Source organism: Oppia nitens, unplaced genomic scaffold (assembly GCF_028296485.1).
Source record: "Oppia nitens isolate AA-2021 unplaced genomic scaffold, nextdenovo-longstitch-racon4-pilon3 scaffold2_pilon_pilon_pilon, whole genome shotgun sequence".
NCBI classification, from domain to species: Eukaryota; Metazoa; Arthropoda; class Arachnida; order Sarcoptiformes; family Oppiidae; genus Oppia; species Oppia nitens.
The window spans coordinates 3,387,323-3,402,849 of record NW_026533210.1 but is presented as its reverse complement, the minus strand read 5'-3'; the positions used below and the strand labels follow the sequence as shown (position 1 = coordinate 3,402,849).

The window sequence follows — 15,527 nt, the reverse complement described above, 5'->3', positions numbered from 1 at the left end:
ATAAATATATATAAAGAGATTTACAATAATATTTGCTATGATTTTGTGTAACTGTATGTCAGGTGCTTAATATACTTTAAAATTAAATAAAAAAAACCTGCACTGGTTTGGGTAGGTCTGTACGTATAAAACAATTTTTCAAATTTAATTATATAAATATCTATATATCTGAGGGGCTGTAAGAGAGATCATTGAGATCAAACTGTATATTACCATACAATCTATTTATAAATAAATGTTGAAAGTCTAGTATTTTTTTCCAACAACAACAACAACAGTGCCTTTTTTGAAAAATATAAAGGCCATCAAAATTGAAAGCGAGAGCACTGATACCCCCTCCCCCTTATATGTCATATCATGATATAAATTTACTGTACTAACAGTACTGTAAATTATATACTTAGCTAATATACAAAGTTTGACTTAGTTTTTACACTTTTTTTTATTGAATACACACTTTCGCTTTTTCTCTCGGTTTTATGGTTAGGTATCTGATAATTGTATCAAAAAAACATATAAAACAAATATATTCACTTAAGATTACTTTTATTATTATTATTATTTACCGCTAATGTTAAACCCCGTATAATACAGGAAGAAAAATCCTGTTGTTGTTGTGTTGTGTTTCCGATGAGAGATATTACGATATAAAGCATTTATATATATATATATGTATATGGATTTAATTTATTTTTTTGTGGTTTATTTTATTGAATACAGTATAATAATGTATAAAATTACAGTATAATATTAAAAATGATACATATTTTTATTTCTCTGAAACATAATAATTAGGTTGTCTTTCTTTATATTGAGGGGACAATTGCTTATACAGTATATATATATAAAAAGCTATGAATATATCAAAAGCTCAGGAAATGGTTTGTCTTTTATTAATTCATTCATCAAATTATTCAATCAATGATTAATCTATTTTTTAAAATAAAAATTAAGTTTTAGTTAGATTTCACGTAAAAATGTAATTTACTGATAATATTATTTTTACTAAAAAGAGATTATAGTAAAATAGTATTCAGATTTTGTTGTTGTTGTTGATAAATAGCTTAAAATACAAATTAATTACTTTGAAATTATTATTAATTTATTATTGAAAAAATGCAATATTATTAATAGATTATTAATATTCAAAAGTACTACATTAAAGCGCTAAACAAGTTATAAATTTAAAGTACATTAATTATATTTAAAAAATAATAATATTTAAAATTTTTAAATACTTAATTTTGAATAGCAATAAACAAAAATTATCTATTTTTATAACCTAAAGCATTATTGTTTATAATATAATGTTTTTTTTTGTATTGTTTGCTTTGTTTAATATTATAGGAAATGTTGTGTTGAGTTTAGTGCTATGATATAAAAAATTTTATGTCTATAAATATATGTAAATATTGCAAATGTTTTTTAATATGTATAACAATGATAATCTAAATATAATTTGAATAAAACAATAATAGCATCAAAAATAAAAGATTATTATAATAGTATTATACAAATCATATACATGTTTGCGTTATAATTATGTTTTTTTGTTTGTTTTATTTTTATATTTTGTTTTATTTGTATGTTTGTTATCTTAAAAAAATATTTTGAAAATTATAAAATTTATATAGCAAATATGTTATATATAATATTAAATGCAAATTTATTTCAATTTTTAATTAATTAATTTTGAATTATAAATAAAAGTTATTATTAAATATATTTAGTAAATATAACAATCTCATTAAAAATTATTATAAATAAATTTTCTAATTAAATTTAAGTTATATTATATATATATTATACCTGCATCTAATTAACAATTAATTATTAATTGTTTATATAGTAATAAAATTGTGTTTATTGTAAATATTTTATTGTTAAAATATAGTTAAATATGACTTTAATTACTATAAACTTTTATATCAAATTACTCATAAATAGGAAAACTTGAAATGAAAAAAATATTGCATTTATTATAACATTAAAATACAGAATTAGTTTTGTATTTTTTGTTTTTTATAACTTAATTTAAATTTTACGGGTCTTAAAGTAATAATAATAATAATAATAATAATTAAATTATTGTTATTTTTATTACCATATTAGTATAAATCTTATTTTTTTAAAATGATTAATACATGAAATAGTTTGTGGGGGGATAACAAGTATGATATTTATTTTTAAAACTTAATTTAATAAATAAAAAAATACTTTTTGTTTTATTTAACCATTAGTTTTTGTAAAATTTTCATTTTTATCAATAATCATTGTAATAATAAATAATTTTGTCAAAAAACAGTCTAAAGTTAGATGTTTGTGACAATAACAACGTGTCGTTTAACACCACTGGTTATAGTGATAAGTCATTTCCGACAATCGGAAATCACTTTTATTATATCAGTAAAAATGCCTATATTTTGTTTGGACCACAAATTTTTTTTGGGCAATCATTATCACAAATACATCAATAATTTTTTTCTGTACAATCTATATAATATACGATCTAATAAATGTTGGGGCAAACAATTGATGGGAAATTAGCTTTTATTATAGTTATAAGCTTAATATCAATATAATATATATACTTAGAGCCTCAAGAATCGTTATCTATACTACAATCAAATAGTATTAAGTAAAGAAAATAAATTTTTGCGAAAATATTTTTAATTTTATTATTCAAACTTGAGATCGGATATACTTATAACCTAGGTGTTAATTTTTTGTAAATATACTGACTACTCATAAAACTTTATTATTAAAGTTATCGTCATTTTATACAATTATACAGATTAAAAATATTTAATATATATATATATATATAATTAGCTAGAACTAAAATTTAAAAATTACATAAGAAAAAATATAGTAAATAATATAATATTTTAAAAATAACAATATTTATAGATTATGTTTAATATTACTGAAAAATATTGTTTTATTAGTAATTTTATCTATAAGTAAATACTATATTATATATATTTTTAAATTTTAATTTTAATTGAACATTTATATATTGTTATTAATTTTATTTAAATATAGGCAATTATTATTATATTTACAAAAATTAACACCTAGGTGATAGACATACTGGCTTTGATATTCATAACATGTGATATTTGTTTAATGGATTGAAATCCGAAATAATATTTTAATTTCTCAATACTTTTTGATTATAATAGAGATAACGATTATTGAGGCTCTATATATACTGTATATATATTTCTTGAGATTATTTAAGTCAATATTAATAAAAAAGTAAAATTAAGATTGTATTTATTGAATATATTAGCCCATTATTTTATCGCAATCTTATTTCTATATAATAAACAATTTTTAATAATTTCAAAACAATTTTTTTGTACAAAAAAATGATACATATAAAATAATTTATTAATAATATAGAGGAAGCTATGAATATAAATTACATATTATAAGAACACATTAAAAAAATAAAATATTTTTATATAATTTTTTTGAAAAACAAAATTAAGTGATAAGTAGTATTAATATAATATAATAATTTTTAAAAATTTTGAAGACTCGCATTTTTTTATTAAAAAAATGCAATCATTTTGTTAAATGATTGTATAATAAGAACATAACCTTTGGCTATAAAAAAATAGTTTTATTTGATTTTTGTTTGTATTTTAAAGATGCTTTTAGGGGCCGGTATTAAACTAAAATAAAATTAAATTAAAATCATAGGATTTATACGAATGCAACATAAGAGATGATAAAATAAATTTTTAAATAAATTAAGTTTACATTTGAAAAATTTAATAGATATAAAAGTTATGTTATAAAAATTAAAAATTAATCATATATTATAGAAATTATATTAGATAACTTTGTTTTATATTAAAAACCTTAACATAATAGAGAAAATTACAATAAATTTTAATAGTTTTAAAATACAATAAATTTAAACCAAAATTAATAAAAATCTAGTTTTTTTATTTCGTTAATTTATATCGTTTTGATTGTCTGTATGAATATGGTATGTGTTGTTGTGTTGTGATATTGGGTGTCTGTATGTCTTGATTTACATGAGCGTAGAGGGCATTGTGTATTAGTAGTAGTTTTGGTATTAGTATCGCCGAAAAGTGCAGATTTATTTAAATTGGGGACAGTCATGTCAATTGGGTGCTCTAACAATGTTTGGTAATATCAGTATATTATAAAAGGAGAGGGGAACTGGTGATCTACCGAATTACTAGCTATTAGATTGTCAATTGATGTTCATATAAATGTATTGCTTAATACAACTATTTTTTATGTAAGCTTTTCACTCTCTATTGTTTGGTATTGTAAGCACCGGTGATCCCTTACCAGGACTCGTATTAATGTTAAGCTCTCTCTCTCTCTCTCTCTCTCTCTCTCTCTCTCTCTTCTCTCTTCTCTCCCGCTATTTAACTCCCTGTGCCTCTCAAGAGAGCAATATCTCCCATTGGATATAATGGTTAAAAATTTACTATTTGTCTAATAATATATGTTTGCGCCCGTTATCGGTAATGACTGGCAAAATGATGATCACTTGATCTCGTGTTTAAACACTATTTCAATTCATAGATTAAATATATATTTTTTTCTTGTTATCAATTTTGTAAATGTTTTAATCACAATAAATTTTCCAAAAAATAAAAACAGTCAACACATAATGCTTATTATTATTAATGCTACTGTAAATTAAAAAACTTATATACTATAAAATATATTGTCGATATCTAAAATCTAAAAAATTACCATGACAAAATACTATTATAAAAATTGTCAATTAGTCACATAAATCATAGTTAACAATAATATTAATCAGTAATAATAATAATAATATATTAAATTAATTTTATTGATATTGCCAATGAATTTATTTCAAAATTATTTTTACACACAAATGAAACATATGGACTGACCTAAAAATTTCAATATATAAATATTTAACATTTGTTTCAAATAAATTATAGTTATATAGAGTACAACTACTACAACAACAAAATGCATATATATATACGGTATATATATATATAAATATATAGTTATTGAAGTACTCTGGGTACTATATATAATCTCATGTGTATAGTTGACCTGCAGTTGACTGTTAAAAAAAACTTAGTATTACTTTTTAGGATTGAAATAAATTTAAAATAATTGAACACAAAGTGGACATAAATTTTCTCAAACAAAATTTAACCAATAAATTGTGATTTTAAAATGTTTTACAAAATAAATAAATAAATTATTTAAGAACTCACTAAACAGTAAAATATAAGCAATAATTTCCAATTGAATTAATGATTTATTAATATTTCCGTAGTATTTGATTATAATTATAAATCAAAATTTCTATAAAATAAAATCAATTAAATTTAATTTACTGTATATTCTTTATAATTTGAAGTTTATATAATGATAATAATAAAAAATTAATACAGTATTTTAAAAATAAAGTAATATTATTTTTTTTTGTAAAATTATTATGCTTAAAACTTATCAATTAATCTTAATCTAAAGAAAAATAAAAATTGTTGCACAAAAGTAATAAAAAAATAAAATTAGATAATATTACAATTAATTTTAATTCAATTAAAATTATTAGATTTATTAGATTTATAACAATATAATTGAGTTTCATATGAAATTTATAAATTTCTAAAAAAAGATAAATACTACTACTATTGCTAACAAGTTTAAACCCTTTTGATAAATTGATAAAATATTACACAATATAATATTTATAATTCAATTATTGATAAAATGTGTTTATAAAAATCAAATTAAAGTTAAATTTAAGAAATAACATAATTTATTTTTTTAATACATTTGACAATACTATTAGTAATATAAATTTATACCCTTTGTATACACACACAGACGCACACACACACCCACACATACATAGACACCGGCACTTAAAAAAACCGTTTTGATAACCACCGGTGCCCCGGTGCAATTTCATAAATTGATGTATTAATAATTAAATTGCTTTTATCATCATCATAATTCAAAACAAATATAACATGATTAAAATGATGGGCGAAAAATCTATAACAATAACAACAGTGAAGTATAAGCTACCGGTTCTCTATCTTTATCTCTCTCTCTCTCTCTCTCTCTCTCTCTCTCTCTCTCTCTCTTACATTCATTTATATTCATCATAATTATAAAAGTAAATCTCACATACATTAATCTCACAAAATTATTTTGCTTATTATAAAAATCGGATGATGTATTGGTTGATAATATAATAATAATAATAATAATAATAATACATTCCTGTGTGTGTGTCAGTGATGTTGTGTCAGATGTGCCACTGAATGACAGATTTTACATTTAATATAATATTAGCCAACAAATTGAGAGATTTTTGTTTAAAGGCGCAAAATGATTGAAAACTTTTTTTTGTGAGTGCATTGACTTATACTGTGATATATTATATTAATATATCTATGAGAGACACGACACTCATCTTAATATGTTTTTATAGAAAATTTTATAATTTTCTCATTATTAATATATTATTATTTTTTTGAGGTTTATATCACTGATCTTTATAATATTTATCATTTAGTGAGTCAATTTTGTTAAGCTGTTTGCAATGCATTATTATTGAGCATTTAAATTAGTATTTAGACAGTTTATAATTAGTTTAGTAAATTGAAAATTTTATTTCAAGTAATTATACAGTATTACTGTATTATTTATGCAATATGATATTACTATATATAAAATATTTTTAATTAGCGATAACACAATTTTACTATAGATTTATACACTAATTATTATTATAAAAAAGAGATTGAAATACATATATACTGTACAAACAGTAAAAAATCAATTTTTTCACTGCTTTTTTTAATAAAAGTTATATTTGTTTTTTTAATATATTTATGTATAATTTATATCACATTCACAGAGATTTTTATAACAATTGGGAGTTAGTTTTTTTACCTGACATTAATGGGTTTCAATTATTTTTAGAATTTCAATAACAAAAAATTGTCCAAAAATTTATAGCTTATAATTAATAATATGTAGACTATATTGTGAATATGAAATTAGTTTTATAATAATAATAAAACCTTTTGGAAAAATCAAATTATCAAACATACAGTATTATAAATTGTTTGACTGCAACACGTGATTGTATTTTATATATTCAATACATATATCTATATGTGTATCTATAGGGAGAGAGAGAGAGAGAGAGAGAGAGAGAGAGAGAGAGAGAGAGAGAGAGAGAGAGAGAGAGAGAGAGAGAGAGAGAGAGAGAGAGAGAGAGAACATGTTTTAGTGATCAATCAAACGGATGTTTCACAAGCCGTCTAACCATTTCATATACTGTACTATAATAACAACGAAAAAAACTTTCATAACTAATCAAATAAAAGTCAAATCCGCCCTACATTTGTGTCCATAACCAGTGCTTTATTATTATTATCAATAATTTTTTGCAGACCAGCCAACACTGGCAATACAAATGACTAAACTGTTTACACATTGCCTGAATCACTAATGGGAACTCTTTTCATTAATTAACTTATATATAAATAATTGTCCTCTAAATATATATTATACAATATATATATAAATATAAATTTGTATATATTTATATATATATACAGTACATATTTAGACTACAGTCTGTAGTACATTCATATTGAGCACTGGTTAATAAATGTGTGCACCAGTAATAAAACCTAACTGTAGTTGCATTAGTAGTGATGATACCATTGATAGACATGCTTTTAATAATCAAACTTATAATCTATAAGTAGATAAGTAATCATTATAATTGCAAACCGGTAGCAAATATATATATAACTTTAAGTAATGTTATCATTATTTTATATTATGACATAAATATATAAAACTGTTAGAGTTTTGATGTCATTGTAAAACAGTGGGGAACTGTATGTATGACCACCCTTTGGTCACCGAGAGCTCCATTTTCCCGATAATGAAACAATTTTACTGTAAAAATTAATTTAAGTAAAAAAATACTATATAAACTATATACAAAAAACATGTATAAAATAATTAATAATAGCAATAAATATGGAATTAAATATTAAAAATATATATATAAAAGCATTAAAATCTATTCAATGTTGCACTGAAAATAGGTTTAGATTTTTATTATCATTATTAGTATTAGTAGTAGTATTAAAATATTTTTTATTTTTCTATGTGTTTAGGATTTGTTTTTTTATTTAGTAGTTTTCCATAACTAACTTTCAAAATATAAATAAAACAAGAAATTAATTTCTATGATATTTTTTATATTTAATTAAAAATTAACAAAATAGTTATTATATATTTATTGAAAAATAAAATGGTTAATCAGATAAAAAAATAATAATAATATATCACTTTTTGCATAAATATCAATTAAATCAATTGTTATAAATACAGTATATTAATTATCAGTTTATTTTTATATTATATTTTATAGCTTTATATTCAATATCATAGTGTATTTAGTTTCACTAAAATATAACATTTATATTAATTTGACTTTTGGTTCCGGTTTGTTATGTTTCTTATGAGAAATAAAAAAATATATATATATTAAATGTAGAATAAAAAACAAAAATTTCTAATTTTATTAAGAGGGTTATCACTAGAAAATCTTAATATTTTTATGTTGAAGAAAAAACTGTTATATTTACGATTAAATTGATCTTAAAATATATTATGAAATTTTTGTAACTTTTACTTTTTTAATAAATAACAACAAAAATATAGCATATCTTAAATTTTATCAAAATGTTTTATAAGAGTTTACATTGCATTTATCATTTAAAATAATAATATTATAATTAACTTTATTATTACAACTAGACTTGTCATCTAACTGTCCATATAATAATGACATCCTAATTGTGAGAACTGTAACTTTAAAAATTGATTATAACTTGTGGGTTCCGATCCAAGTGTTAATTCACATCTATAATCCCTGTGCCTAATACGACAACCCCACAGTCGGAAATGTTACAGTTGTGCTATTTGTGATAATGATGTACATCTTTTATGCCGACAACAAACCTAACGGTGCTATTACTGATGGCATAATCATTTGTCATGAGTTATATGTATTTTAACATAATTTATATTGTATTAGATTTAGAGAGGAATGGGATCACCAGATAAAACACACACACATACTGTACTGTATATATATTTTATATCGTATATACTGTATGTACAGTACTTATAATAACATTCATAGCACACACACAATATATATAAATTATATCTGAAAATACTTTTTTATTGCTTATAAAATATATTTAGAGTACATATTTTTGGTGTCACAGGAATCTCAAACATACTTTCCCTAACTTTTATTACTGATTTCAATCATTTATATACTGATTCATTAGCCCTGTTCCTCAACATATCATCAATTAAATGTTATTTAATTAAAATCCATATCAACTACTTGGCTATGTATGTGTGTGTGTGTGTGTGTGTCAAAGCTAATCAGCAAATATTACTATTAAATTATTTTTTTTTTGCTAAAAAAATTATTAATTATGTATGCTATACTATTGTTATACTTAAAAATAATCGATATTTAAATAAATATACCATATCTATATTGACATATTTGCTGATAGATTTTAGATAATATAAGTAAAATATTTCAATTCAAATATAGTTATATAAATATTATAAAATTTTTATATCTCATAATCCTATCATACAATTTTTAAAAAAGTGAGTTAAAACCATAATTGATTAGAAAATATTTTTTGATTGCATAAAATATATTCTATAAGTAAAATTTATTAATATAAATATATTGAATATATGTTTTATTGCAAAAATATATATTATAATAAATAAGTATTAAAAATATTTTCGACTAAATTTATTTCATATATCTATATATTTAAGTGTGAATAGGGTTTTTGAGGTTTAAAATCCAATATTATTTATAACAATCTAATTTTAAACGACATTTCTATTTGAAAATATTTATATATTTAATAGAAATATAGACTATTTATAAAATCATAAATACAAATAAAATACAAATATTTATCTTCAGATATACTAAACAGTAATTTTGAATAAACTAATAAAAATCTCGTGATAAATAATTTAAAAAATAAATTATACTAAATATTTTACACAAATCATATTAATTATAAAATAATCATTAAATTTTAACTAACTGTCCAATTACTGTACAATGACTGATACCAACGAATCGGACAATGAAAATGTTTTAGTATTTAAGCCTAAAGTGATAATCCTGTGCTTTGAAGGTGTCGTTGTGGACAACAAAGTTGATCAGCGATACATTGAGCCCTATATCAGAGACAATATGTTAAACTATTTGACTGAACATAAAAATGATAACCAAATCAATCAAATAATTGCAAATTTGCGTCAAAGATCTAATTACGATAGGGCTGACTATGGATACTCTGAGTGTCCCGTTGTTGTCGATGAACTACCGGAACACACAACCGAACAGATACTCGAATCGGTTGTCACTTATATCGATTGGCAGACAAACAATCATCGAGTTTCTAACGATGCTCTAAGACTACAGAAATTAGTTTGTTTGGATGGACTCGAAAAAAATCGGATCAAACTCAAGGTATACTCGGATGTAGTGCCGGCTCTCAAACGATTCCGAGACAAGTTGTCAGACATTAAAATAGCGTTGCTTTCAGCGTATGACGAAACAACTATCCGACGATTGTTGCCATCAAATGATGATATTTTCCAATATATTGATCGTATTTTCGACGAACAGATCGGAAGTTCGGCCAAAGTCGACACTTTTGATCGCATAGTCAAAGCATTGGATGTACGACATCGTGAAGAAGTGTTGTACGTAACAGGCAGTGGACGGAGTGCTGTCTGTGCCCGTAATCGACAGTCCGAAAGAGTAGATCTACAAAATGAGATCAAATGTCTTTTGATGATCAGAGACACCAGTTTTAAGATTAGGGATTACTATTTGATTAACTTTACGACAATCACATCACTAATGGATATTGATTTTGTTGAGAAAAAAATATAATTATTATATAAATATATTGACATCTAATAGATTTATTTTGTGTGTTAATTGATTGACAATATTTTGATCAATTTTAATGTACTGTATATTAAATTAGTAAATAAATTAAATAGTTTTACTAAATATTCAATTTTGTGTTACTAATTTTTTAAATATATAGTTTTAATTTATTTTTATATTTTATGGAAACTTTTATAACATATTACTGGAAACTTAATATATTTTTATTAGTAATATCTATAACTAAAAAATTGGTAATAATATCTTCATAGTATAATTATTTAAAGTCTATATTAATTTATTTTCTACTACTGTAATAAATTATAGAGTATAGTATAATCTAATAATAATTAATAAATCAATAAATTATATTGTTTATTTTTAACTATTTAATTATGTGTTTTAATTTGATAAATCAATTATCTTTACTTTAATAAGGAGTTGCATATTAGAGCATAAGCTAATGTATTGTATATTTACTGCAAACAATGGTAACAACAAATTAAATAAAAAATAATAAAATCATAAAACATATTAATTATACGATCTTAATAATTACTTAAATTATATATTAAAATTATATTTTTGTTATTGATATTTATTTATATTTTATTCAAAAATAATACTGTAATAATAATTGTACATTACTTCAATCAATATTAGTTATTATTAAAAGTAAGATTTGATTGAACTACTAATACAATTATTTATTTTTATGTTAAACAATAATTATCAACAACCAAACAACAACAAGAAAAAATTGATAGCTCTGGTAGATAGTAATGGTTGTCCAGAAAAATGGTTTCGCCTATAAATATATATAAATATAATTTGAGTGCACACTTATTGATGATCGCGTGCCCGACACACGTCCATTCATACGACACTCCATTTTCAGTCACTTTCCTATTAGATATATATATATATTTGATGTCCAATTTTATACCCAATTATATAATATAATAATAACTATAAAAACCGACTAAAAGCCCTTTCCATGAGCCCATCAATCTATAATACCCGTACACAACCAAACCATTTATTGTACGACTGACTCCCTGTGCAACTGTCCGACCGTCAGGTCATCACTTTCTCCCATCAGTTTCCCCTCATTTTCACTCCATTTCCACTCTATTATTGCAATAGTCAGTGATTAATAATAATCGCAGTCAGTATTTGTATGAATAAAAAAAAGGAAAGGTATGGTTTGATAAAACACTCTCTTCTTAGCCAATGTTGCCGACACACGACTACTCACTATTTATAATCATATATATAAAAGATATTTGATTTGTTGTGGTGTTTGCTTGATGTTTGCATTAGGCGTCGATCATCATCACCACCATCAACAACAACAACAGCATCGACATAAAAAAAACTACCGTTACTTTTGTCATTAAACTATTAGGGCATTAGTGGTAACGGTAAGTAAACGGTAAATATATATATATATATATATAAGTCACACAGACATACTGTACTGTACACAAAACTATTTGCGTGTGAATTAATGGATAATTACTTTTTTATTATTATAGATAAACGCCTCAATCGGACAAACAGTTCACACCATTATTTTTGTTTGTTTACTACAAGTGCTGATTTAGAGCAATAGATGGATAAATAGATGGATAGACAAATCGATGGACAGTTACACCTATATATAATAATAATAATAAGTCTCTCTATTAAAAATTATTTTGATATAAAACATTGTAATAACTTATTCAATCAATTTTTTTGCTAACTTTGCACTGCTATTCAAAAATAAGATTTATTTAAATAATAAAAATTTATAGCTATAATAGAAATTGATTTTTGTTGTATTGTTATTGAAAGTTTGTTTTTACAATACTATTATATTTTATAGATTAAATTTGGTTAGTTATCAGTCAATGTTTAATGTAAACTGCTGTATTTGTAAAGTATATCTAGTATAGTATGTTTTTTTGCTACCTGTGCAAATAATGTTATAAAACATTATACATAATATGTAATATGCATACACTGATCAATATAACAATAATAACAACAAAAATATGTAGCAATCACGGGAACATTTGTTATATACCAGTGCTCGTCAAATGTGGTCCGATTTTATTTGTCTAATAATTTGCTAAATACATAATCAAATAAAAATAGTTATGTGTTTTTCCTCTAACAGTCCCTTTACTATATAAAGCAACAACAACAACAAAACGGCAATGCCTTTTGACAAATAATAATAATAATAATCTAGTTATGTAAATATGATTACAAAAGTGGTTTGCCATTCAATTTATATATTTATATTTATGTCCACCAATATATATATATATATATATATATATATATATATATATATATATAGTAGTGATGTTTGCTTATTTGCGCAATTATACCATAATCTAATAGATTGATATTTTTGATTTGTTTTGTTTTTAGTTTTGCAATATGCATAACAAATAACATGCATAGAGTATATATATATTTTTATATATAAAATCAATAACTAATACTGTATATCACTATTTATATTGCATTTAGATTAATATATCGTAATATATATATATTATATTGTATATAAATCTAACCTTTATTTATTGTGTCCAATCCGTTACAGTTGTTTTCCATAATAAACACTAAAAGATTTTTGTAATAATGAAAATGAATTGATTGATGAAAACGGCTAACAAAAAGTCAAATGCAATGGCAATAAAACTTTTATAATATTGATATTTAGATCACTAGACTGACTATATTATTGTCTACTATAATGAATACAATGCAAACATCTGCATAATGTCAAACCCTATCAAAAATATTCATATTATAGTCTATAATAATTTATAGAAAACCAGTTGAGAATCTAATATAGCATTATCAGAATGAACTTATAAAAAAATTATATATTTTTTGTTTTTACTTTATATTTATACAAATTTACAATTTAAAAATAAATGAAACAAATAAAGTAAAATTAAATAATAACTCACCCACTCACTCACCATTTACTATTACTCATCCATTAACGTAGTCATTCAAATATAAAGTAAAATTATGAAAAAATAGCGCAAAAAACTAAAATTTAATTGACATATATTAAACACATATACATTACAGTAATGAATAAAATTAGTATAATATTATAAATTATAATTTATAATTGACTAACCATTGTGTAAAATACATTGTGTATATTTATACAGTATTTATCTAAAGTAAAACAATTAGATAAATATAGTTATTTTTAATTTCTTTTCAATAAAATATTTGAAATCTTGAAAATCATAGTATAATAGATACAAATATAATAAATGTCAAAATATTAAATTACATTTTACATTACATTAGTAATATGCAAAATTGAGTCCCAATAGTTGTTTATATAATTTATATCAATAAATCAGTAAATATATAAAAGCACTGATATTGAAAATAATATGAAATGATAGGATATGCGGTATTTTTCTAAATACAATTTTCAATTATTTGTAGTGAATATTGAGGACTGATTTGTTTTGACCATAAATTATATGAAACATTGTTTAGTGTCCAATAGATTAATCTGATTTATGCCTTACTGTAAGTTATAATATAATATTATTAGGTTTTTCAGAAGTTTTGACTCATTTAAATCCAAACACATAATCAGATATAAATTTATATATATACCAACAGTCATATTGATAGGAATTCCCATTAATATTAAGAGATTCCTAAATAAATGACAGTCCATTTGTAGAGAGAGAGAGAGAGAGAGAGAGAGAGAGAGAGAGAGAGAGAGAGAGAGAGAGAGAGAGAGAGAGAGAGAGAGAGAGAGCTGACTAATGAAAAGTAATATTTGAAAAATTGTTCACAAAATGCTGTCCAGAAATGTGCACACAATATATAAATGGTTAATGAGATTGGGATTCAATAATATATTATTTGTTGGAAAAAGGGAGTGAATGAATGGCTCTGTGTGACACTGTGTGGACAGTTAGCTTATGTTTGATACATACATACATACATTCATACAGACACACAAATTTAGGATAAAAGTACTGTATTTTATTGTTTGAGTACCTCCTCTGATATTTATTGGGGATCTCAGTGTTAATCATAGCCATAGATAATCAACAATAGAAGACACAAACCATCACTTTATGTACACAATTATTATTACTTTTCTATTATTATATGACTGGCCTTTATTTCTCTAACATTTACAATACCTTACATACATTATAGTAGTGTTTGTATTGTATATAATATATATCGATATATAAATTTTATATAAACCCTATTGAACTGAAACCTCTATTATTGTGTCACTGTTTGCTTTAGTGTACTGTCCCTACAATTGTAATGTTTTTAGTCATATAGAAGTATATCATTAAGATAGGGAGGATAAACATATAGAGGACAGGGATATAACAGACTGTATATAATAGCCTACACATGTATTATTATTATTATTATTATTGTTTTTCTGATGGTTTCAAACTCTTTAGTCAGCACT

At 22.7% G+C, this 15,527-nt stretch overlaps 1 protein-coding gene across 1 annotated transcript; it reads left to right on the top strand.

The window, feature by feature from the left end:
- The first annotated feature begins 10,184 nt into the window (after positions 1 to 10,184).
- On the top strand, positions 10,185 to 13,259 carry LOC128955620 (enolase-phosphatase E1-like). Its single transcript, XM_054301294.1, has 2 exons — positions 10,185 to 11,026; positions 13,227 to 13,259. Exons 1-2 carry the CDS (start codon positions 10,202 to 10,204, stop codon positions 13,257 to 13,259), a joined length of 858 nt encoding a protein of 285 aa, XP_054157269.1. The 5' UTR covers positions 10,185 to 10,201.
- The last annotated feature ends 2,268 nt before the right edge of the window (positions 13,260 to 15,527 follow it).